Source organism: Suillus fuscotomentosus (genome assembly GCF_016647785.1).
Source record: "Suillus fuscotomentosus strain FC203 chromosome Unknown F5891scaffold_101, whole genome shotgun sequence".
Classification (NCBI taxonomy): Eukaryota; Fungi; Basidiomycota; class Agaricomycetes; order Boletales; family Suillaceae; genus Suillus; species Suillus fuscotomentosus.
This window is the reverse complement of record NW_024539613.1, coordinates 99,366-122,498: the sequence shown is the minus strand read 5'-3', so window position 1 is coordinate 122,498 and position 23,133 is coordinate 99,366. Positions and strand designations below refer to the sequence as shown.

At 47.3% G+C, this 23,133-nt stretch overlaps 7 protein-coding genes across 7 annotated transcripts; 2 read left to right on the top strand and 5 right to left on the bottom strand.

Moving 5' to 3' along the window:
* Window positions 1-127: 127 nt before the first annotated feature.
* Window positions 128-867, top strand: F5891DRAFT_985958 (uncharacterized protein; the record flags this gene model as incomplete). The annotated part of the gene is made up of 5 exons (XM_041377673.1): window positions 128-154; window positions 182-240; window positions 307-421; window positions 520-598; window positions 779-867. 5 exons carry the CDS (start codon window positions 128-130, stop codon window positions 865-867), a joined length of 369 nt encoding a protein of 122 aa, XP_041218953.1.
* Window positions 868-1,759: 892 nt separating this feature from the next.
* F5891DRAFT_1116970 (beta-tubulin) lies at window positions 1,760-4,004 on the bottom strand. Its single transcript, XM_041363809.1, has 9 exons — window positions 3,912-4,004; window positions 3,739-3,772; window positions 3,661-3,676; window positions 3,335-3,598; window positions 3,188-3,268; window positions 2,988-3,136; window positions 2,707-2,935; window positions 2,154-2,653; window positions 1,760-2,094 (listed from the first exon to the last, which is right to left on the bottom strand). Exons 2-9 carry the CDS (start codon window positions 3,769-3,771, stop codon window positions 1,975-1,977), a joined length of 1,392 nt encoding a protein of 463 aa, XP_041218952.1. The 5' UTR covers window position 3,772; window positions 3,912-4,004; the 3' UTR covers window positions 1,760-1,974.
* A 465-nt stretch (window positions 4,005-4,469) lies between these two features.
* Window positions 4,470-7,755, top strand: F5891DRAFT_1066981 (uncharacterized protein). Its single transcript, XM_041363130.1, has 15 exons — window positions 4,470-4,849; window positions 4,915-5,066; window positions 5,125-5,230; window positions 5,280-5,335; window positions 5,389-5,466; window positions 5,521-5,580; window positions 5,642-5,652; window positions 5,708-5,847; window positions 5,909-5,988; window positions 6,037-6,052; window positions 6,109-6,170; window positions 6,227-6,681; window positions 6,732-6,897; window positions 6,961-7,061; window positions 7,120-7,755. Exons 2-15 carry the CDS (start codon window positions 4,950-4,952, stop codon window positions 7,523-7,525), a joined length of 1,854 nt encoding a protein of 617 aa, XP_041218951.1. The 5' UTR covers window positions 4,470-4,849; window positions 4,915-4,949; the 3' UTR covers window positions 7,526-7,755.
* Window positions 7,756-7,927: 172 nt separating this feature from the next.
* F5891DRAFT_1282121 (uncharacterized protein) lies at window positions 7,928-10,281 on the bottom strand. The gene is made up of 8 exons (XM_041370521.1): window positions 9,997-10,281; window positions 9,844-9,947; window positions 9,553-9,786; window positions 9,490-9,505; window positions 9,173-9,440; window positions 8,914-9,123; window positions 8,499-8,863; window positions 7,928-8,441 (listed from the first exon to the last, which is right to left on the bottom strand). The coding sequence occupies exons 1-8, from the start codon at window positions 10,053-10,055 to the stop codon at window positions 8,219-8,221; spliced, it is 1,479 nt and encodes a 492-aa protein (XP_041218950.1). The 5' UTR covers window positions 10,056-10,281; the 3' UTR covers window positions 7,928-8,218.
* A 174-nt stretch (window positions 10,282-10,455) lies between these two features.
* F5891DRAFT_1066972 (uncharacterized protein) lies at window positions 10,456-12,106 on the bottom strand. Its single transcript, XM_041363129.1, has 11 exons — window positions 12,082-12,106; window positions 12,016-12,033; window positions 11,920-11,951; window positions 11,786-11,863; window positions 11,583-11,734; window positions 11,381-11,513; window positions 11,292-11,329; window positions 11,152-11,242; window positions 11,011-11,104; window positions 10,790-10,960; window positions 10,456-10,734 (listed from the first exon to the last, which is right to left on the bottom strand). Exons 1-11 carry the CDS (start codon window positions 12,094-12,096, stop codon window positions 10,555-10,557), a joined length of 1,002 nt encoding a protein of 333 aa, XP_041218949.1. The 5' UTR covers window positions 12,097-12,106; the 3' UTR covers window positions 10,456-10,554.
* A 796-nt stretch (window positions 12,107-12,902) lies between these two features.
* F5891DRAFT_46683 (integral membrane protein DUF6) lies at window positions 12,903-14,982 on the bottom strand. Its single transcript, XM_041371923.1, has 11 exons — window positions 14,640-14,982; window positions 14,566-14,583; window positions 14,479-14,510; window positions 14,350-14,427; window positions 14,142-14,293; window positions 13,968-14,085; window positions 13,875-13,912; window positions 13,729-13,819; window positions 13,577-13,670; window positions 13,353-13,523; window positions 12,903-13,299 (listed from the first exon to the last, which is right to left on the bottom strand). The coding sequence occupies exons 1-11, from the start codon at window positions 14,877-14,879 to the stop codon at window positions 13,249-13,251; spliced, it is 1,083 nt and encodes a 360-aa protein (XP_041218948.1). The 5' UTR covers window positions 14,880-14,982; the 3' UTR covers window positions 12,903-13,248.
* A 308-nt stretch (window positions 14,983-15,290) lies between these two features.
* F5891DRAFT_46636 (DUF6-domain-containing protein) lies at window positions 15,291-17,296 on the bottom strand. Its single transcript, XM_041371921.1, has 11 exons — window positions 16,932-17,296; window positions 16,860-16,877; window positions 16,782-16,813; window positions 16,655-16,732; window positions 16,449-16,600; window positions 16,272-16,389; window positions 16,175-16,212; window positions 16,029-16,119; window positions 15,884-15,977; window positions 15,659-15,829; window positions 15,291-15,607 (listed from the first exon to the last, which is right to left on the bottom strand). The coding sequence occupies exons 1-11, from the start codon at window positions 17,163-17,165 to the stop codon at window positions 15,578-15,580; spliced, it is 1,056 nt and encodes a 351-aa protein (XP_041218947.1). The 5' UTR covers window positions 17,166-17,296; the 3' UTR covers window positions 15,291-15,577.
* Between the last annotated feature and the right edge of the window lie 5,837 nt (window positions 17,297-23,133).

The window sequence follows — 23,133 nt, the reverse complement described above, 5'->3', positions numbered from 1 at the left end:
ACAATTCAACGACAGAATCGCTAAAGTTTTCTGCCGACTGGCAAAAATTTCAAAGTGCTACAGGACTATTTGTATGACAATAATGTATGGTAAGCATCACTAAGAAACATCATTAAAAGACACTAAAATGTCCACACCCCACTACGGTTCGTCGGTGTGATCATGATCTCGTCGTCAACAGATTTCGGGCCTCCAGATGGACAGCTACATCGATGTTGATGCCTGGTTTGGAGTGTGCATGTGTGCACGATGTCGACAAATTGGCTTTCCATTTTTCACGGTCTTCTAATGACTATGGTAACGAAGATTTCCTCAAATCTTTGTCGTCTACCGAGAGATTGCAGCGCTTCGGAGACTGACTCGGAGTGCCACCCGTATCCGAGAAGAGTTGTTCGACATTAGGGAAACAATGGGTAGAAGGGTAGTTGCAGTGAAGGCTACACCGTGATCCCCTGTGGGTTGACATTCTTCGGATTTTGCCCACAAATTTCTACTCATAACACTATCATCGGTTTGCAGCGATTCGTATCATTGGGTTACCGTATCAGCAATGCGACCACTCTCGCACCAACACACTGCACGCTGGACAATCGTGAATGTAAGTCACATTCCACCTAATGACCGTGACGAAGTAGCCACTTCTGCAGCCGGTCGGTAACTGCCACGCAGCTCATCACCGCTGTGCCACATCTCGAAACTCCTTGTCAGCATGGATGCTTCGGAGGAAATAGTACCAACATTAATTGTGGCGCACCTTACTTATGGGTATAATCCTCAGTGGCGTTCGGATTCTGGACCAAGTGGTCATCCTCTTGGCTCCGCTATCTCTGCTGGCATCTGCCTGCGCAAGAAGCACGGCGGCGGTAAAGATGGGACAACACCTCTTTTCTGGCACCGATGACGTTTTCCATTAACCAACATACCAGGACCATGAGTAATTCCTCTGATCACCCTCGTGTCAAGATAAAATTTAGCCCCATTTGCGGTTCACAAAATCAACGAGCTGGCAAGCTTGTTGCCGTTGAGGTTCTGCACTAGCGATCCTGGCTTCTGTGGAAGTAGCTGCCTTGCAGTATCGAAAAGAAATTGTCCGCACCATAGCACGTAGTAAGGGGGCAGCTATAACTATCGCGAGCGAGAGGCCTGATTGAAGTACAATCCAAATGGCGAGATGACACTGGGGCATTCATACAAGCTTTTTCAGACCCCTCATCGTGAGGGCCCTCAGCGCTTTCTGAAAGTTTATGAATTATGGCTTGGGAGGAGGGGTAGGATGCGGGGAGCCCGGATCTTCGTGCAATTTGGCAGTTCAAGACTCAGGTTATACAGACATACTGGTTGCAATGGGCTGTCACACAAAAAGAGGTTAACCAAGTAGAGGCTGGCAAGACCGGGAAGCACAAGATCGTTTGTGCAGTTCTTAATTTCGTTTGCTATTATGCATTGGAACATTCATCTGAGAATTCTGGCGCATACGAAGACTGGTGGACTATGTGAGCCGAAGCCTGCAAGCTCAGGTATCGATTAGACGCCTCATCAGTAGCGAAGTGAAAGCGTGTCCGGCCGGAAGGGTAGGCCACGATCAGGTTGCGGTCAGGGGTCAGGACAATTCGAGTACCACATAGCTACTGAGGTTTCGGCTCATTGCGGATTGTAGACCTAACGGTGGGAAACAGTTGATCACGAGAGCCAAGAATTAGCCAAGGCTCTCTTGGCACTCTCACAAATCACGACTGCTAAGGGTTGGCTAAGGGTATACTTCAGTTTCCGATGAAATGTATTGCTCCGGCGGTGCACGACAGAAAAGAAAAATGAGATGAACGCGATGCTGGCTAGGGTAGCGATAAAGTGAAATTAACAAAAGAACAAGGCATCTGCCCGAGAGAACACCAATAGAGGAATACCTAAGTTTTGGTCGTGAAGGGGAATGTAGGTGACGTAGGAATCGTAACAGTGAGTCACCATGATTTTGATCTACGAGTCCTCCTCAGCTGGAACTTCCTCCTCGTACTCAGCCTCTTCCTCGACCGTTGCGTCTTGGTATTGTTGGTATTCAGCGATCAAGTCCTGCATGTTTGACTCGGCCTCGGTGAACTGAAAGATAACATTCAGTCAGATCAGCCAATCGCAAGATAAAGACTGCATGTACACACCTCCATTTCGTCCATACCCTCTTGTGTGTACCAATGCAAGAAGGCCTTGCGCTTGAACATAGCAGTGAAGTGGTCACTGACACGCTTGAACAGTTCTTGGATAGCTGTCGAGTTACCCAAGAAGGTAACCGCCATCTTAACTCCTCGGGGAGGGATGTCACACTGTGCAGAAAGCACATTGTTAGGAATCCACTCTACGAAATATGCAGAGTTCTTGTTCTGAACGTTCTGCATCTGTTCCTCGACCTCCTTCATCGAGACCTTTACCACGGAACACGGCGGCAACCTGGGCGAAAGTAGTATCAGCACAAGTCCCCTAGATACACTCATACATACGGTGAGGTAGCGACCATGTCTTGGGTCCGATGCAGCCATCATGTTCTTTGCATCGAACATTTGTTGAGTAAGCTCAGGGACAGTGACAGCGCGGTATTGTTGACTGCCGCGGGCGGTTAATGGAGCGAATCCAGTCATGAAGAAGTGGAGACGAGGGAAAGGAACTGCAAATGAATATATCAAGCAAAAGCGGGGAATATTGAAGACAGCGACAAACCCATGTTCACAGCAAGTTTACGCAGGTCAGAGTTGAGTTGACCAGGGAAACGCAAGCAAGTAGTGATACCGGACATGACAAAAGAAACCAGGTGGTTCAGGTCACCATAAGTAGGTGTGGAGAGCTTGAGCGTCCTGAAGCAGATGTCATAAAGGGCCTCGTTATCGATACAGAAAGTCTCGTCTGAATTCTCTACAAGTTGGTGAACAGAGAGTGTTGCATTATAAGGCTATATAGTTGTGAGCTTCAGAAACATGTGGAATCTAGAGAAATAGACTAACCTCAACAACCGTGTCCGAGACAGCGGGACTAGGCACAACAGAGTACGTGCACATCATCCGATCGGGGTACTCTTCTCTGATCTTGGACATTAAGAGCGTTCCCATACCAGCACCAGTTCCACCACCGAGTGAGTGAGTGAGCTGGAAACCTGCACTTGTGTTAACAGAAAGTGGTAGTAACAAAACAAAGAAAAACATACCCTGTAGGCAATCAGTGCCCTCAGCCTCCTTACGGACAACGTCAAGAACAGAGTCGACCAACTCCGCGCCCTCCGTGTAGTCTGTGTGTTATCGAGACAAAGAAGTTGAAATCACGACTGGTTGGCGCGACACGGCAGAAAACTTACGTCCTTTGGCCCAGTTGTTACCAGCACCACTCTGTCCAAAGATGAAGTTATCGGGACGGAAGAGACTGCCTAGAGGCCCCGAGCGGACAGAGTCCATGGTTCCTGGTTCAAGATCAACCAAGACTGCACGAGGAACATATTTGTTTGACCCGATTTCGTTGTAGTAAACCGAGATACGCTCGAGCTGCATATCATTGGTTCCCTTGTAGAGACCATCCCGCTCAATACCATGCTCATCAGAAACCACCTCCCAGAACTTAGCACCTGCATATCAAATCACGATGCGATGAGAATATTGGACAATTGCGCGAGTCTTGTAGTCGTACCAATTTGGTTACCACACTGATATCAAAGACATGTTAACACGAATGGATCATGATGAAATTAGAAACACTGAAACACACCTGGCCGGTCTGGATGTGGACGATTTCACGCATGCTGAAACGTGACAAGTTAGTGATGAATAAACACGAGATTGGTTGATTCAGAAAACGCGAAGATCGCGACAGACGCGCCAAAGCACGAACAGACGCGAACCCAATGACCTGAACGATACAACAAGTATATAGACACGTACATTAGGGATTAGGGCAAAAGAGTCGTTGAAAGGATGGACACAAATGAGTGGTGCAGTCAAAAACGAGGCCTTGGAAAGTCGGGTCAAGGGTTGCACGCTTATTTTTCAAGCGGCGACAAATTTCGGTGGCGGGCGGAATGTGGCTCCTCGATAACACCACGTTCGACCACCAATTTTGCCTTGTCATAACTGAATCAGGACTCATTCGATACGCTCCAGTGCGTTTCTGTAATCAGCTTGTTGAGCCAAGTGAGGAGCAGTGAATTCTGGTACGTTGGACAAGCTGTGACCCATCGTTGAATTTATCAGCAGGTGAATTTAATGACGTATTTCAGTGTTAGCGCGTACGATATAGGGCCTTTAGCGTGCAGCGTGTACATGCCATGATGCGATCTTACCAACAACCTGCTTGCAGGCGTTGTACTTAAGAGGTGGCATAATTATGTATATATGTATATCTTTTGAGACAAGCTTGAGCCACCGCGAATTTCAAGATGCCTAGTCTTCTGATGGGCGTATCTGAGCCACTGATCCTAACACTTGTCACCCGGTCTATCATGCAGAAACGTGTTGCCGGAAACACTCCATGAGGCCACTCTTCCTTCCCCATGCGTAAAGAAATTCAGGATGCTCGATCACTTTTCCTATCAATCACCGAACCTTTGTGACTCTGTGAAGCAGACAAGTCGCTTGATACCACGAGCTTGCATCGAGGCCAGCGAACTTGTCATCAATTGTCTGTGCCAGAGCCGGAATGGCAGTCCAATGAGTTCCTTTTCGGGAGCGACACCAACGGAACAACATGCCACGAATCATGATTTGCTTCACTGACTCCTTCAAAGGACCTTAAAAGTCGAAATCAGTACTTGTTGCTAGACACTTTCCCGCCCACTGTCAAATTCCAATTGCACACTTGAGGAAGCTGTGCTTTTAGGCAGGTCAGTAACGACGCGAAGGCTATGCCGGAATAAGTAATGATATACTAGTACATATTGACCGACAGACAGTGACGCTTCCTCATCCTGCTTTCCCCCAGACATGAGTGGCTCCGCAACGCCAACGTCAGACACCATTTCTCCACGTTCGCAACGTTTCCGAGACTCGGTTCATAACATCCCGACACCTGGTACAGAAGTTCACCGGCCCAAGCGCTATGTCAGTACCACACTTCTCTGGTATAAAATGCCATTTGATAGACATGAATGGAATCTAGGAGCCTATTGTTTTGAACATCTACGTCGTTGGGAGCATTGGTCTACTCATGATTTGTTTGGGTATTGTGCTTGAAATAGCTCTGCACATATCAGGTAGAAGCAATGGTACGCACGCCTATTGCTTCCTCACAGTGCGCTGATAACACTTCACCAGGCTTCTCCGTACCTGAAAAGAATGTGATCACCTTCGTATCAACTCAATTCCTAACGGTAACGCCCATTATATCATCACCAACACATCTTTATTCACCAGCTCGCAACAGTCGTTTGTTCCAACTTTATTGGTAGTCCCACTCGCATATTTCTGGGCTGTAGCAGACTGGATGCTCAGATGGTACCAGGTTAGCGCGATTGTCTATATCATTTGCTTTCCATGCTCATTGCAGGGGCCTTAGCCATATGTCACGCTATCCGAGGGCAACGCACCTGCAGCACGCAGTATTCTACTAGACTATGTAAGCATTTCATATGTCATGAATGAAGGGGTCTTAACGTGCGTGACCATCCTCACAATAGATCGCGCTCAAGTGAGAACCAGTCATTCCTAATCATGCTGGCGATCTAAGAAAATTTATTACCCAGTCGATTAACCACTTTATACTATTCCCTCAAGCACCGGCATTGGTTAATAAATGTATCAACACTCACTGCCCTTTCTGCCGTCTTCATGCAGCCACTTGCTGGATCCCTATTTCAGGTACGACAGGTACCCTACGCAGCAGGTGATGCCATTCAGCTAGTTCTTTCTTGTCGCCCACTTGGACTGAATATGTCAATGCAAAGCTGCCACCGCAACAAGCATGCGCAACGTCGGGCTGTCGACTACCATCAATCAACTCACTTCATTTCTAGCTTCTGCAGGGGTAAGATTTTTTAGATCAATTGCGATACTTTGCTGACGCATTGAATAGTATGTAGATGCTGCAGGTAGGAACACCTGCTTCAACAACGTGCGCTAGACTGAACTAGGCCAAACTTCCTAGTGTACAATAATCTTCAAGATCCGTCATTCGTTCATGGCGGATGGTCTGCTGCTCCATTCGCGGTATGCTGTCTGCTTCTCTATGATTGCATAAAATCACTCAGATATGTGCTCTGCAGCCCCCTGCAGGTTCAATTTTGAACGGAACTCTAGCCGTAAACACCACCGCTATTCAAACGCACGTCAACTGCATAGAACCAACCTCTTTCACGACTACCAATCTTACCAGCTCGAATGTTGTATTATCGGCTACCTTTTCGTCTAGCTGTAACGCCAGTCTCAGTCTTGACCCTAACGATGGTCCCGACCAATTCTCTGTGACAGCAGCGTCGACATGCGCACCCTCGTATCAGGATCAAAACTTTCAGCCTGTCGTATTCTGGTATTATCATCTGTCTGATAACGGAGACGCACTAGGGACTGCTGTTTTCTGCCAACCGAGTATCGCCATTTTTGTAGTCGCGACTACAATGAATCTCAATGATGGATCTATGGGAGCCTGTATAATCGTGGAGCCCTTTGAGAACACTAATAACGTTACGGGTAATCCTTTGAACGGCGAAGCTTTCAATGGGCGAGTCTATTGCTTATTTCGTCGCCAACTGTCTTAACGAATGTTTTCAGGGTCATGTTTGATGCGAGCAACAACACGTACCTTATCGCCAGGTCTCTCGCCATCAACTCAGGTATTCCAGGAGCTATATATCACTTCGCTTCGCAGCAACCAAACGGTCCACAATCTGTATTCGATGATCCTTATGGATTCGTCAATGCCACAAAGAAGATCTATGTAAGGAGAACCGTTCCATCCGAAAAACTCAAGTGACCGAATGACTCTTTTTGTCACATTCAGACACAATATCTTTCTATTGCCGCGCAAACCATCTATTTCCTGCCAAACAACGAGACTATCCCTGCCCAGCTGACATCAGATCTCCCAAGGTTGTTCGTTGAGTACGCATTAATTCTACCACGATCATCATCCTATTTCTGACAATCCCCGCCTTCTCAGAAGTCTACCAGCACACCTACTTTCCATATTATTCATTTGCATCGGAATTGCATCCCTTATCGTTCACGTCCTGCACAAGCGCTCTCGTAGAAATCTTTGGTTGACCAGTCCACCTGGCTCGATCGCAACCATCGTAGCCCTCACATCGCGTTCTGGCTTTGGCGATCTCCTTCTGCCCTATGACGACGTATCGCGCATGAAAAGCAACCTCGCCGGTCTTACCTTCCGTCTTGATAAACGAACGGGCGCCATAGTCGCGGAAGAAGACTTTGGCGTCGGCAATACCTCTGACAATACAGCGCTGTTGGGCGGTAACGGGGATTATGACGTGAAAATGGGAGTGAATAACTTCTCTCCGTTGTCGCGCACATCCTTCAAGGACAAGGTTGAATTTGAAAGTTCTTGATGGAAGGCTTTGCATGCTGTCCTGTGTCCCACGTGGGCCGGTTTTGACATATGTTACACGCGATTTATTTGACATTTACCGTTATGTTTCGACTATCCTTCGTTTAATCTGACTAGCGTCCCTTCTCTCCACCTCGTTGAAAACATGTATGTAGTTTGTCATCATGACGATGCTGTGTCTTCGATCGAGACTGTGATCTAGTGATGTATTGATGCCTTGTGCCTTGAAAACTGCCTCAGCCGTAAGAATTGAGTCTACGCGTGAGTAAGCAAACATCGTGGCACAACGAACCTCTTGTTCCGACTCAGTCATCTGCATCAGCAGTCAAGTCTCAGTCACTCATTATCAAACTTCTCGCATCGTCTGCTCTAAAATTTTGCCCGAGGGCTGCTCCCTAGAACCGTAGCTTGAGATTGCAATCAAGTACTTAGCAATATCCGGATACAACAACATTGAATATATTTGAAGCTGAGTAGTGAAACCTCCAATTCGAATACTCCTACACAAACGCATTGTAATCAACGATGACGCTTCTACAAGCTTCTACAACGTATTGTCACAACAGGTGTGGTATACATCGTGGTCCGTTGTCCATTTCATATTATCAGACGCTCAATAGCTCGTGATGGCAAAATTAGCGAACCACTCAAGCGAGAACAACGATAAACTTAGTGGGGTTGTCCAATATCACTTCTACCAATCATCATCGGACCAGTCGTCTTCTTGGGCAGCCGTTCCGCCAGCATTTCTCATCGATGGAGGTATATAGTCGTTCGGGTCGATGTCCTCGTCTGTACCGAGCTGCACTGGATCTATAGTTGGCGAAGGAGGCTGGATCGGGTGCGCTAGGCGGTCCATCCATTGCTCGTCAATTGGGCGTCCCTCTATCATTGAAATCCACATGTTCAAGAGCAAGCTAGATTGTGCATGAGTGAAATCTGTTGAAAAGTGGTCATGAGAGTTGGACACCTACTGGCATTCATTGCCTGCACAAGGGAGACGTGGGTTTGCTGATATGTTCATGCGCTGCGCTGTCGCCTGCACGCTAGGGCCAGTTTGAGCAACCCGCATCAAAGTCCTGACCATGTTCTGCACGTTCACGATACATCCAGCTGGGAGGGGAATAGTACCATTTTGTTGTGAGGGTCCTAGTTTCTTGCCATCTTCTTTGATGCATACGGATGACGACGATCGGCCTTCTTGTTTCACAGAAAAGGGTTTGACATCATCGCGGGGTTCGTGTTTCCAGCGTCGTTCATAGTCACGTGAGGAATGAGACGGGCCAGCGTTCAAGCGTCGCGGGGAAGGTGATCTGGAGGACCTTCGGTGTAATAGTTTCTGCATGTGTAATTCAGATCAATCCCTGGTGATACGAAGAGACGTGCTACCTGAGGTTGACCACGCTGGAACAGCGCAGCGACAGGGGTAAATGACCCAACATCAATTCCGGAACGTGCAAGCACTCCGCGCACCATCTCCTCATCGTGGACCAGCACTACAAGCGGAACATTGGTGGCGTCATGTGTGAAGAGTCTTCGCATCTCCGAGTAAAGAATATCCACCGTGCCCTCCTGGTTGGTGGTTCCATGCTCAAAGGGCTGAGAAAATCGTCAGAAAACACATATGAATGTAGGTGAAAAGTGGTACCGCATTCTGATCCTCGTTTTTCAGTGCGAGTCCTTTCATCTTTATGTGTACAGTTTCTGTTACTTCTCCAGATTCCACATGCTGCGGCATCATCACATCTGTCCATCCGACATCGATGATAGAGGGACTGTCATAACGTTCACGACGTCTATCCTTGTGCCACGTGTTTACGACTATTGAGATCACTCTGACTGCATTAGCCCAAGGTGGATTGATTAGTCCAAGGGCTCCTGCAGTGGCGCTTTTCATAAACATCCGATACAAAACTCTTTAAAGCCGTTAGTCACAAATCAAATATGTGTCAATCCCCGTCGAACCTCTGGTTCTCAAAGTCTGCCCGGGGATTACCAGGAGCGCCCCTCTCCCCAAGTTGAATAAACCTCGGTTGGCAGGGCTGTTGTCCTCCTTATCCTTTTTGTTCTTTTGGGATTTCACCTTGTAGGTCTTGAGCTTGTCCTGAAGGTCATTCTTTGTAGCAAAATAAATCGGGGATAGCGAGGCGAATCTGTCCACTTTCCACGGTCTTCTGGGAGGCCGCAAGCGGTGTTTCCGGGTGAATGCCCACATTTGATGAGATGTCATGAGGACGTATGAAGCACCATTATGCAGAATTCCTGTAATGTGCAATGTAAGTCGACGTGCGACGGGTAAACTTCAGAATATGCTAGTACCTAAGACCAACTCGATAGGCGCGCCAGGACCTCCAGGCCTGAGTTCGCGACCTTCGTAATTCATGATAGCATCTATTGTTGGTTTGTCATCGTACATCTGGAACCTAGAGAACCGTTGGGTGGACGTGATTATTCAATACGAGGTACTCTCACCATTCTTCAGAGTGAGCTCGGAAGCCCCCAATCTGATAGTAATCCGTTTCAGGCTCCATGCATATATATATATATATGTATTGCAACCTATGACAAGCCAACGATGAGGTGACGGTCGTTGAAAGGCAACTTGAAGCTTGAAGGTCGACAGATAGTAGTCTAGGTTAGATATACCTTGTTCTAGGACTTCGAGGGTCTGTGCACGGTGGGAAACTACAGGGCGTACTGGGGGTTTGAATTCGAGCTGGGATAGAAGACCTTCGATTTAAAAACATCGGCATAAATACTGGTGAAGCAACACAAAGGGAATCAATCAACAAAGTCGCTGGAGATCTGTAAAATCACGTGATGCCGGAGAGGGGCGATCACCCTAAAAGGTATACGCTTCAACCCGAAACGCCTTCGCATCGTTTTGATTGTTCATATCGAGCCATCTAGTGAGCACTTCAACACAGGACATAGACATAGACATTTGTAGCATCCAAGGTCATTTAAATACATCATCTTCAGCCGCCATAAAGGTAGTTGTAATCATAGGAGGTTTTAAAAACATAAACTTCACGTAGGTGGCGGCTTTTCCTTCAAGTCTTCATGTCCTATCCTCTTGCTTGAGCCCGTCTCAGCAAGTTCAATCGTCGTGTTTGGCGATTCAGTATACGACAGGCCTTCCTCAAGAGCGGAGTCCGACTCTCTGAGGCTAATCGCCTCAGGCTCCTTCGGTGAACCCTTCTTTGAAATCTAGCAGAAGTATTTGAAATCCACAACGCAAAGATCGCAAAAAATGAGAACGCACAATAACGTATATAGCTGATGCCATGATGATAGCAGCTCCGATAAGCGATAGCGCCGAAGGAACTGTGCCGAAGATCACGTATTCCAGGACTCCAGCAAATAAGAGTTGTACATATTGACCCATAGAGCCGCGTGCTGCAGTCTCATGTTGATAGCCGATCGTAGTCAAAGTCTTCAAATGACTTTAAGCAGGCAAAATAAATGACAGTGACAACAACTTGCCTGCGCGAAAAAACCCGAAAGTCCAATGAAAATGAGCATAGCAGCCCATTTCCAGTTGTGAGGGTAAACGATTGGGATCTTCATGAAGTACATTCTTCACACCAATCAGAGGGAGAGGCAAAGACAAGGCAATGAGCTCACGCAGCAGAGGCGACGATTGTGCACCATGTAGAGAAAAACATCATGAGATGCATCGGATGAGCGCGTTTGCCTATCGCACGCATTGACAATACTGTAACACAGTTATCTTGAAGCAGCTCTCATAGGCAACAACGACGTACAGGCACCAGTTCCTAAGACAATTCCAAAAACAGCGACGCTGTGAAGAAGGTTGAGGTAAAGAAAACATTCAAAAAGAGTGGCAACTTGCCAGACAGCTCGTATCCTATCTATCGCGGTAGCTAGGCTAGAAGCCGCATCACTGCTGTCTGAGTTTACGCTGTTAGTATCACCGAACAAAAATGGCGGTCGAGCAATTAGAATGACACCAAGCAAGCTCACGACTAAGGAATGAATGTCAACAAGTGTGATTAAGTGTCAGAAAGACATTAAGATAAGATGATTGCACGAACTTGCTGCAAATGCTTCACGCTTCGAATAGGGCTCCTTTAAGACGATGTATCCACCTATTGCTGCTGAGAGTGGCGCAAGAAAACTCAACACCGTCGCATCTGCTAATGAAAGGTACTGCAGGGAATAGTACATCCCGAACAGACCGAAGAAACTTGAGGGAAGTTTAGCGACTGCGTTATACATTCTCCAAATCAAAACTCACCCGCACAAGCCTCTGTTCACTAGCAACAGCCTCACGCCTTTGGGACCAAGGATAGGATCTGGAATCTTCATTGCAACCCTGTCAAAACATATATGAACCTGAGGATGGACATAGCCTTTACTTGAACGACGTACATGTATAATACACAACATGCCAAGGTGATGCCCTGATGATTCAGGCGAACAGCCTAATCAATATCTGTATCCGCCAGGAAATACCGAAACACCAACCATACGAACTGCAATGAGCTACAGAATCATAAGCCTAGTTTTTAGGATATATACAAGCGAACATACTTCAAGGGTGTGCATGGGCACATCAAGACTGTTCAGCTGCTTGACGCCAAGGTTCATGCATACGAAAAAGAATTGCGCCACTATAATCAACAGCATCCCGAAGTTCGTTTCGACAAAGGCGATCACGCGCAATGACATCTCTCGCCATCGCAGCTGCAAACTCTCGAACCATCTAGACTGAGGACCAAAATTCCGACGTCGTCGTGTTGGCGGAGAAGATGTGAGATCAATATCATCCGAGAAAGTTTGGTCCTCTGTTGGGCTCTGGGATAGGGCGATGTAGCCATTGAGCGCGCTCATTACAGCGACGTTCGACTGGATGCAATGAGCGGAATTGAATGTACTAGCCTAGGACTGGAGCGACGCGTGGGTTCAAGATGAATGCCAATCCCATCTCGAGCATGCTCCAATCCCTATATACATCATAAGCTGACTGAGAACTACACAATTTTAGTGGACGGTACAATAATAAAAACCAGCTGACAGTCGAGAAAATTCTCACTGCTCAACGTGACCAATGAGAACATTATTATGCGATGGTGGGAGAACAACCTGTAGTATATTAACCAAGTCGATGGTTAATATTAGAACCTCTCAGAGCTAACCGAAATTTACCACTTACCAGCGAAGTAACGGGGATCTTAGCCTATTCTCAAGTGCTGACTAGACTGTAGAGTCGATGTTGCCTCCAGTAATAACGAGACTATATCTCCTTGCAAATTGTCACTGACGCTACATCTGGTAGGTTTCCGCTTTGGTGATGGTGGTGGTGTAAGTTGTGTGACAGAAAACGAGAGCACTGTGGCCACTCACGACGAGACAAGCAGAATATGCCAAAACGATAGCAGCGTCAATAACTTACCGCGCGATAAAGAAAAAGAATACAAGTTACGATGCATGCCACATGATGGGGGCAGAACGAACAGTACTAGGATAGAGGGATAGGTGAGCACCAGTAGGTGATGCCGTCAATCTCAGCTGTGAACACGAGAATGGTGTTCAGACTTTTGTCCGAAGGCAGATGAGCAGACGGAGCAAAATAGAAGACATAACAGAGTGCTACAAGCTCTCATACTGGGAGGCAATTACAGGCTTTATATAAACCTGTGAAAGTTCAAGAGTGCGGCCTGAGAAGGGATAGGAATCCAGTATATTACGTCCATTATGTTACGCTGTACTGTCAGTAGTGCTGTCGCGGGTGGGTACTCGCTTTGTCAACTGGCAGTGAGATGAGTAAAGGAGTCATGTGACAGAACACGATGATCACGCACGACAACACAGAGAGCAGAAGACACAATGATCATGGCGCCGAGAACCGACAGTAAAGACGGTGCAACTCCGAAGATTAGGCGTTCAAGCACTACGGCAAAAATCATCTGGATATACACTCCGGTGGAACCGCGTGATACTGTTTCTCGTTGCAACCCCAACGTCAAGAGAATCTGGAAAGGTAGTGAATCACCGGTGGGTAAATGGAAGGTCACGCGGAACTAACCTGTGCTAGGAAGCCAAAGACACCAACCATAAGCAAAAGAAGTGACCATCTCCATGATCTAGGATATACAGCAGGAATATCGAAGACGACCATCCTGTTACATAGCAAATTATTAATGCGACATGTAAATGTGCAGGGATGTATTTGCAAACCCCAAAGATGCCATGATGGTGCACCACAAAGAAAAGAATGTCATTACATGCATCGGATGAGCTCGCTTCCCAATTGCGCGAATCGAGGTATCTGTGAAAATGATTGAAGTTGCCATTACCGCGAGAAGGTCGATCACAATGCGTACATGCCCCAGTGGCTCCAACGACACCGATCATAGCTACCCTACCGAACATCGAATGGTGAAATGGCGAAATAGTGTATAAATGACGGTGCTCACCCAACAGCCCCCAGTCTTTGCGCCGGTGTTGTTCCGGGCCCGTCAGAATTAGCGGCTGTTATGGGGTTGAATAGAAATGGGGGGCGAGCGATAAGGATGACACCAAGCAAACTGAAAACTAGTGACACCTTTGAGTATCCATAGACAAGAGAGAATTCAGAGCATAACTCTCACCTCCCGCGACCGCTTGAGTGACGGAGTAGCCCTCCTTAAGGAGGAGGGACCCAGCGACCGCCGTTGTAATAGGTGTCAAGAAAGTCAAGACTATCGCATCTGCAACAGATAAATACTGAAGCGACAGATACAGTCCACATAATCCGACAAACCTGAGCGATCAAACGATCACCAAAACTTGAGGTCATGCAAGCAGATCAATGCTCACCCGCTCATCCCACGGAATACTAATAGTGTTCGAACACCCTTGGGACCAATGATCGGATTTGGGACGCCCGTGACAATCCTTCATGTCGTCAATCGCAGGGTATTATTGTCTGGAAAGTAACCGACGTACATATATGTCACACAGCATATCAACGTGATGCCCTGGGAAGGAATCGATATTCAAACGAGTGCAGTTCATAAAAACTCTTTGACGCACCATCCTGACTACAATAACCTGTTTTATTGAGATTCGCTCCAATCGGGGAATAAAGATAAGGAAACTGGGCTAACTTGAAACGCGTGCACCGGAGGCTCCAGGCTGTTTAACATCTTCACCGACAGGTTCATGGATGCGAAGAAAAACTGGGAAGCTATAATGTATAGCATCCCGGCGTTATTGACAACAAAACCTGGGAGAACGCGCTGTACAGAGATTGCTTCATCCTCTTGGGATGTGGCAACAATGGGTCGTGTCGAACCATAGTCGTGTCCTGCAGTGGTGTGGATGAGAGGAGACTTGTTGTTGCTCATCTTCGAGGTTTGTTTTCGCCGATTCAGCCTGAGAACACTGCACTAATGGCTAGTGATGTATGGGCTGTGTGACAGCACCGCCTTCTGGAGTACTTAGGTTGAACTTGTATGTAGCCGACGTCTGAATTGATGGTACAAATTTAAGTTATCGGGCATATCGGGCGCCATTCATACATACACGTGACGTTCCCGCCTAGTTCAAGAAATTAAGCGGCCTCGGACTGCGTCGGATTATCCATTTGCATTAAGACCGGGCAGGAGTCTGCAGGAGTCCGTGAACTTAGAAAACAGTACTGCTGGCAGTGCTGTCTATAGTGTAGTTTCCCGTTCTGTCGACTAATAGTGAACTTACATGAACCATTGTAGCGGGGTGCTCTGGCAGAACAGATCAGGTCTGGAGTGGCAGGGGTCCTGGCGCAGGAGCAGGAGTCCTGCGGCGTGTGGTAGTCGGTCCTGCATAGATAGGGCCGTAGCCTCCCGCTATATAGGTCTGGCCTTGGTTCCCCCTGCAGTCCTTCTTGTTACACCATGCGAGGATGACTTCCCACCACAACGTAAAAAGTGGACATAATAACGGTCGTTAAATGTACAAGTGCTGGAGTATTTTTAGAAAGTGCAAGACTCAGAAGGATCAATATATCCGACTCCTCGGAGTAAGCAGGGCCCCACACTTCTGCGTTGCAGCATTGTCAGCCTCACTATCTTGGTGAGGTTTTTGCTTTTTTCATCTGAAATTTACATCAGCACAGAAGTCTGGCAACGAGCCAGTAACCACTCACGACGACATAGAAAGCAGAGGACATGATGATGGCAGCGCCGAGAACCGACGGTAAAGACGGTGTAACTCCGAAGAACAGGCGTTCAAGCACCACGACGAAAACCACCTGAGCATACATTCCAGTGACACCACGCGACACAGTTTCTCTTTGTAGTCCCATCGTCAAAAGAGTCTAAAATCATAGTAAACTACTAGTAGGCAAATGTAGAATTATTGATGTACGCACCTGCGCCGCAAAGCCGAAGATACCGACCATGAGCAGAAGAAGTATCCACATCCATGACGTAGGATATACAACGGGAATATCAAAAACAACCATCCTGTTACAAATGATGAATTGTCACGTAAAATGCAGATATGCATTGACACACCCCAAAGATGATATAATTGTGCACCATAATGAAAAGTATGACATTACATGCATCGGGTGAGCGCGCTTCCCAATTGCGCGTATCGAGGTATCTATTAAAACCATTAAAGCGGCCATTACCATCAGAAGGTCAATGACAATACGTACATGCTCCAGTATTTCCAAGTACGCTGACCATACAGGCCCTGCCGAAAATAGATAAATTGTAGGTTGAGCGGGACGAAGTACGCGTAATGGTACCCACATAACACCCATCAGCCTTTGCGCAGGGGCCACGTCTGAGAGTCCTTGAGGAACAACATCCAGGGAGCCAAATAGGAATGCGGGTCTGCCTATAAGGATGACACCGAGGAGACTGAAAACTAGGGATTTATCCCAAATAAGTAATCAAAAATTATAAAATACAAATTGTAACTCTCACCTCCCGCGATAGCTTGCTTGACAGAGTAGCTCTCCTTCAAAAATACAGATCCAGCCACCGCTGCCGTAAGAGGTGTTAAAAAAACCAAGACTGTGGCATCTGCGACAGACAAGTACTGGAGTGACCAGTACATGCCAGATAGCCCAAAAAACCTGGGAAACAGAATGTTGGTAAGTTTGAGGCTGCGCGAGTATATCAGCACCCACCCAGTGACACCACGGATGAAAAGCATCATTCGAACACCTTTAGGGCCAGCTATGGGATCAGGGATCCCCATAACAGTCCTTCATATCATCAGTTTTGAATCGTCGCCTAGAAAAACAATCGACAAACATGTATATCTCGCAGCATATCAAGGTGATGCCCTGAGACAAATCAATACACATTCGAGTCGAGGACTGTGTGGCGCACCATCCTAATCACGATAATCTGTTTACATTGGTTTCACTCCATATTCGAACACCAAAGATGGAGAAATCTCACCTGAAGTGCGTGCACCGGAGGGTCCAGGCCGTTCAGTAGCTTCACCGAGATATCCATGGAAGCAAAGAAAAACTGGGAGTATATGATCAATAAAATCCCAGCATTCCTGGCGGTGAAGCTGAGTGATTCGTTCACGATTGCTCCATCATCATGATCTTGATGTGTTTGCATCGAGCCATAGCTTTCTATGTCGTCACGGTGAACGAGTGGAGACTCGGGCCTGCTCTTCTTCATCTTTGACGTTCGTTGAGATGAGGGTTCGTGCAGAAGGTCGGCGTGGCTGGTAACGGCTGGATGGGTCGAGAAGTTTTATGCGGTCTTAGACCTGCATAATAGTAATATGTACATAAGGAAATCGATGCTCATCAATCGATCATGGGATGAAGTGGAACCATTTAACCGCTGCCAGTAGACGTCAGCGTTTGCAATTTGAACAGCCAGCAAATCGACACAAACTGCATCCTTGGTATTACTCTTGTTAGTTCCAGCACATAAGAGTGTATATGCCTTTAGGCAGTATTCACTCATCTCACAGTACCGATAGCATCAAATGCCAATCGATTCGGAGTTGACTCGAAGAACAGGCCCAGTACGCGAGGCTAGTGCCTTTTATGTACTACAATCGAAGTCGAACGCGCTTAACTTAGCCTTTCCCAGGCTGGGGCGGACCGGACTCGTACAGAACATAGTACTCATGTTGTACAGATGACTTGGTCGACTCTGATTTCGGGCCGCTGTGCAAATCATATGGCGGGGGGAACCACACTCCTCTGGGGTTGTATAGCGACCTGAAACTTGGAAGTTGGAACACATGATTATCACGGTCTTTGTTATGTCCCCTAGTATGATGAGGATTTTACATAAATAAATGCTTCAAAATTGCAGCATCGACACATTACCTTCTATTACTCCAACAAGTCCCTTTTGTACCCCGCGTTCACGGCAGGCTTTCACGGATATGACGAATATGCGCGGGTATGAGATGATCTATGGACCGTCACATATCGATCTGGAGGTCTTATTGTTTGGATGCTGCGCCCATGGTTCCAAAGGCGCAAGGCAGGCTTTTAACAGAGCTTGAGTGGCATAATCCATCGTCTAGATCTCGTCGTATTGGGCGTTCTCATGAGGAGCAAGTCTCATTTGAAATATGGCTGCTAATCGGTAGGCCGCATGACTTCTCGGCCCATCCAGATGTTGCTCGGACCAGCGGCGTGGAGTCGTGGTGATGGTACCCACGCTGAGCGCTGATCCTCCGAACAATCTACTATGCAACGAACGTTGAAAATGGGGCCGGGCATCAGTACGACGTCGTGCCAACTGCTTCATAGAACTGAAGGCAAGACATAAATACACACCAATGTGAACGAATAGTACCTGACTGCGGTAGTCAACTTGGAGACGGTTTGTTCCAGTCGTTTCGAAGGTTGAACAATCTCAACCGGAGATGATTGGAGATATCATTAGTCCTGCAAGTAGTCCTGTCCCACAGCTAGACCTAAAACATTCTTAACTTACCTAAATGATCTGCAACTTATCAGAACACGAAGCACTTCCAGATTCCATGGAAGGTGGGTTCACGTGCAGGCCTATTATCAATTAAGTATGCCTGTTTAGCATAAGGTTCAACCTCAAACTTGAACAAGTCCGAGTTGAACTCTGCTGCGTGTCGTTAGTACTCATGGTGGTTGGAGAGCGGGTAAATAATAATGACAGCACGGGACGGAGCGCCGAGTATCCAAGAAAGGGACATAGTCCAACTAAGTACGGAGAGATTCAAATTCCATGGAACGTAATAAGGTGGGATGGGAGTCGTAGTGCCCTGTTACACTTCGGTTCCCAAATGTTGGGAAGAACAAGGTACATGCATTAGTAACCTCACATTCGGCAGAGGTCAAGACCTCCAGCACCGCTCGTTAAGCAAATTACCACTCGACGCTCGTGTATAGGCTTATTGCGCGTCTACGACCGCCCACCGCAGTCTCCCGCCACCTACTACCACCCATGATCTTCAACCTGCGCCCTACCATGCCTGACACGCACTAGGCCGAATTTACAACCTCGTGGACTCCGGTACCGCTGCCTCGAAACCTCATGTTGGCTCGGACCCCTGCACCAGAGCGTGACCTCCCGGACCCTCCCAAAGCAGTCACTAGAAAATGACGGAGTGCTTGTTTTGCTTTATAGCAAATAGCATAAGAGGAAAAGTGATTTATGTAAGGAGTTTGATCACTCTCTAAGACAACAACACAAGATAAGAAAAATTTACGCCGTCTCTATGTTTTTGATGCCCGTCCAACTTCAAGAAAGAATCCTGAAACGGACGACGTATGTAATTTTGCTGTTCGCGAGTGCAAGGATGATGATGTGATGGGGGTGGTACCGACGCAGGGTCGTGTCTTGCGATACCTGGCGACGCTGATACGAGTAGTACAATCCTCTATATCTGGGGAAGATGCGGTTCAGGCCGGAGTCATCGATGCTGAATAACTCGATGACGGTCTGTCCGTTGTCGGCGGGCTTTGACAGAGAATGACGATAGTGGCCATACGAGGGTGTGGGCACCAAAAGCACATCTTCAATCACCGGAGAAGGCCAGGGCAACGAAAACAACGGACCAGTAGAGTTTGGTGTAGAGTTTGGTGCGGTGCAGGGTGTATGTACTAATGAAACTTGACTTGGAAGTTAGATAAGCACGGGGGGTGACGGAGGTTCTGGGCAAGCAAAGAGATAGGCAACGAACAACCTTAGTTGTACGTTAAATTGATTGAGGTTCGGACCTAGGTGGCGCTTTCAGTGTAAACGAGTCGTCAGTGCCGTTCACATTGGCGTTAGCGAGCATCAGCCAATAGTAGCTTGTTGCCGCCGATAAGTTCCTGCTCGGGTAAACCAGAGGCAAATCTGTAGCTGAAGAGGTTTTCGAGGTCTTGTCATTACGTGTTTACTGCACGTACCTTGTTGTTTTGTCAACATTTGGAACTTCGGCGAAGTGCTTCGGATGGGTAACAGGGCACTCATCACTCATAAGTTGTGCCGGGGATGTCGTGTCGTACTTCGGCGTCGGTCCGACTCCAATCTGAACACATATGGAAGCAAGCGAGGTGAGCACACTAGACCAATGACCAATCAAAAGCTAAACTTGGAATGGGCGTAGTTGAGAGCTTCGTCGCCACTTACGAATGTGACGAACTCATCACATGATACATAATATCCGGGCTAGGGTGAGCGAAAAACATGTAAATCAAATTCATATTCCAGATAGTGACTTCTGTCAAGCAGAAGTCAAATCAAAGTATGTACCCTCAATCATCGAGGTCTTTCCAAACCCCAAAGCCCACGACTGCCAGACACATATCTCAATGGCGGATGTGTGATAAAGTCCGCGGAATCAAATGCAGCGCTCGTAGGCAGGGTCAAAGGTATGTGGTGAAATTGACATAGATATAGCAAACTTCTAGGCTGTAGACATTCCGTGTCGGAAAGAACGTGATTACAACAAGAATATCGACGATCATGCCGGAAGTCACTTACTCATTTGGTAAGGACGATACAAGGAGGCGCGTGCATCAGACCTCTAGGGAGCCTGAAACAACGTGTAGCAGCCACCCCAGTGGGTCAACGTTTCAACACTTGGGATGAAACGCACCTTAAACTTTGATAGGATGACCGGCAGATCATCATGCATCATTTGGGGTGTATGCTCGACGGTTATAGAAGGCGCGCCCAAAGTTCAACCGATTCTTCGACATCAGAAATGCAGTCAAAAAGAGAACCCATGTCAGAAAACTCGTCATGATGTGGGATTAAGAGTGTGGGTAAGTAGATGGTCGCGCATTGCCTCCGGGTAGTACAACAGAGAAGTCTGAGGCCTGAGGTGGCGTTGAAGTCGAAGAATGCGAGAGGAAGTCTCGCCGGATTAAGTTGCCCTCCCCCGATGAAGACGCAACATATCTTTGAGCGGAACAAAGAAACGGTGATGGGCGTCAAATTATGAAAACCTTGATCTTATCATAATCAAGTATCAACCTTTCCATGAGGGAGAATGAAAGTGCGTGGAGCTCGGAGTGGCTGGTAGTCTAAACCTCGTACTGTTCTAGATCAAGAAAAAAGTTGAAATCCATGAAATAGTAGGCAAACTCCGAGGTAAGCGAGGGTAAACGGTGTGGCTCTCCGCCCAGGGAACTAAAAGTTATCAACATGGAAGTCTTCGCGTTGTCCAGCGATCGCGACCGAATTGATGGATAGCGTGTTGGATGCGGAGCAAAGAAGGTCGAGAGCAGGAATGATAGTATCTGTATCTCCGCTGAGCGAGAAGACTTATTGCGCAAGTTCCCATCAGGCTCAATGGTTGCAAGGAATGTACATTCGAAGTTCTGTCAAATCAGGGTAAACCAACACTGGGACCTACATGTGAACCTCGGAGCTGGCTTGCAGTAGTTAGTAGCAAAATTAATCTGAGCACGAGGCAAAGTCTAAACACGGATCGAGATGCAATAAACTCTCCAGCACCCCGGAATATTCTCCGCAGTATGATCTCGGAGGAAGCACCATATGCAATTATACGCGTGGTCCGAGCACGATGCATGATTGTGATCCGTCGTTTATGTTGACTGCGGTGAAAAGATACAAATTCTAGTTAATTAAACTCGCGTTTGTGGAGCATTGCGATAATGTTTCGGGCTCCCGGGTGCGCAGGCGCTGGCAGTGCGGGAATGGAGCCGGTGGAGTACATCGGGTGACCGGAGACTGAGGCTGAGCGCAGTGGCTGAGCGGAAGGACTCGTTTCGCGGTGGCGCAGATTAGCCGGACAACCCCGGCAGATCTGTGCAATCAGACGCCAAGCTGATCTCGAAGGCGGGGCCTTAGTTCGAGGCTTGTGTCTTGGACCGCATTACACAAACTTATCAACAAATGAAGACACTGTTCCTCAATGGCGGATACATCCAACCAAAATGAGCCTTTTGTTCGAATTTATTGTTTGAGGTGTAGATTTCAGTCGCGCGTCTGATCGAAGACGACGAAAATACCATCGACCTCATGATCACGAGGTCTATTATAATGTCGAGGGTAGTCATTGAACGGGCGTCAGAATAGGAACGTGCCATCCGAGATAATCGCGCCAGCCAAGTACGTTCCATACAGTTAGTGTCATGGGCAGAAAGGAATTGGCCTCTTGGCAGATGGCAGAACGGCAGAATGGCAATTGGCAGAATGGCAAAAGTCGGCAAAATGTATTGTGAGCATTTTTAGCTCTTTTCAACTATGTTTGTACTATGGCAAAAATGGTTTTGAGTACTACACTAAGCTATACTCATGAGTCAAAAGTGCATCAATATCATACCCTGATGCACTCTCTGAGCTTTGATTGAGTACATTGATCTCTTCAACAAAGCCAGTTGGCACCATGGATACCTTCTGCCCCATCATTTTCTGACAGTTGGTCAATCCTGGTGATCAGAGTCTGCTGCAAGGGGAGGAATCCATGCAAACGACCTTTGAGTCGACTTGGAAGTTGCAGAAGCAATAGATCCGGGGATAGAATTGATAGAATTCAGCCTTGATTGCATTTTTTGTAGTGAGCCACACTAGGCACGAGCATGCCCGATGATCATATTTTTCAGTCAATTAGATGGATGCTGTTGTGCCGAGCAGCAGTTGCATGTGAAAAAGTAGTGATTTGAGTTGTTTTTGACCAAATTTTGACTTTCTCCCCAGTAACTACTAACAAAGTGGTTGGACACAATTTTTTGGACAGAATGGCCCTTGGGCTTCTAGGCCACATGTCATATTTTTATTGTTTTTTAGTAGGAACAAATACTAGTTCAGCGTATTTCTGCCGACTTCTGCCAACCACCCTTGACCTACTGCCGGCAATTGCCGCTTGGCAATTGCCACTGGCAGAATGGCAGCATTCTGCCAACAACACTACATACAGTGTTGAGACACATGTGACACCTTTTAGTGTAGCTTGGCCACCGTTGGTGGCAATCATGATGGATAGTGGACTGGTCTATAGGGAACGGCGACGATGCGTGTGTGTCCGTCGGAGGCTTGGCTCTGTTCGCCATTTCATCTCAGGTTTCAAGATCTCTCCGTCTAGTTGATGCGGCTCTTCGGCTACTTCTATCGCAGGTAATATCCGAGAGCAATAATCATCTTCTTAGATCTCGAAGTCAAAGATGCGCTGCGATGGCGAGCGTTT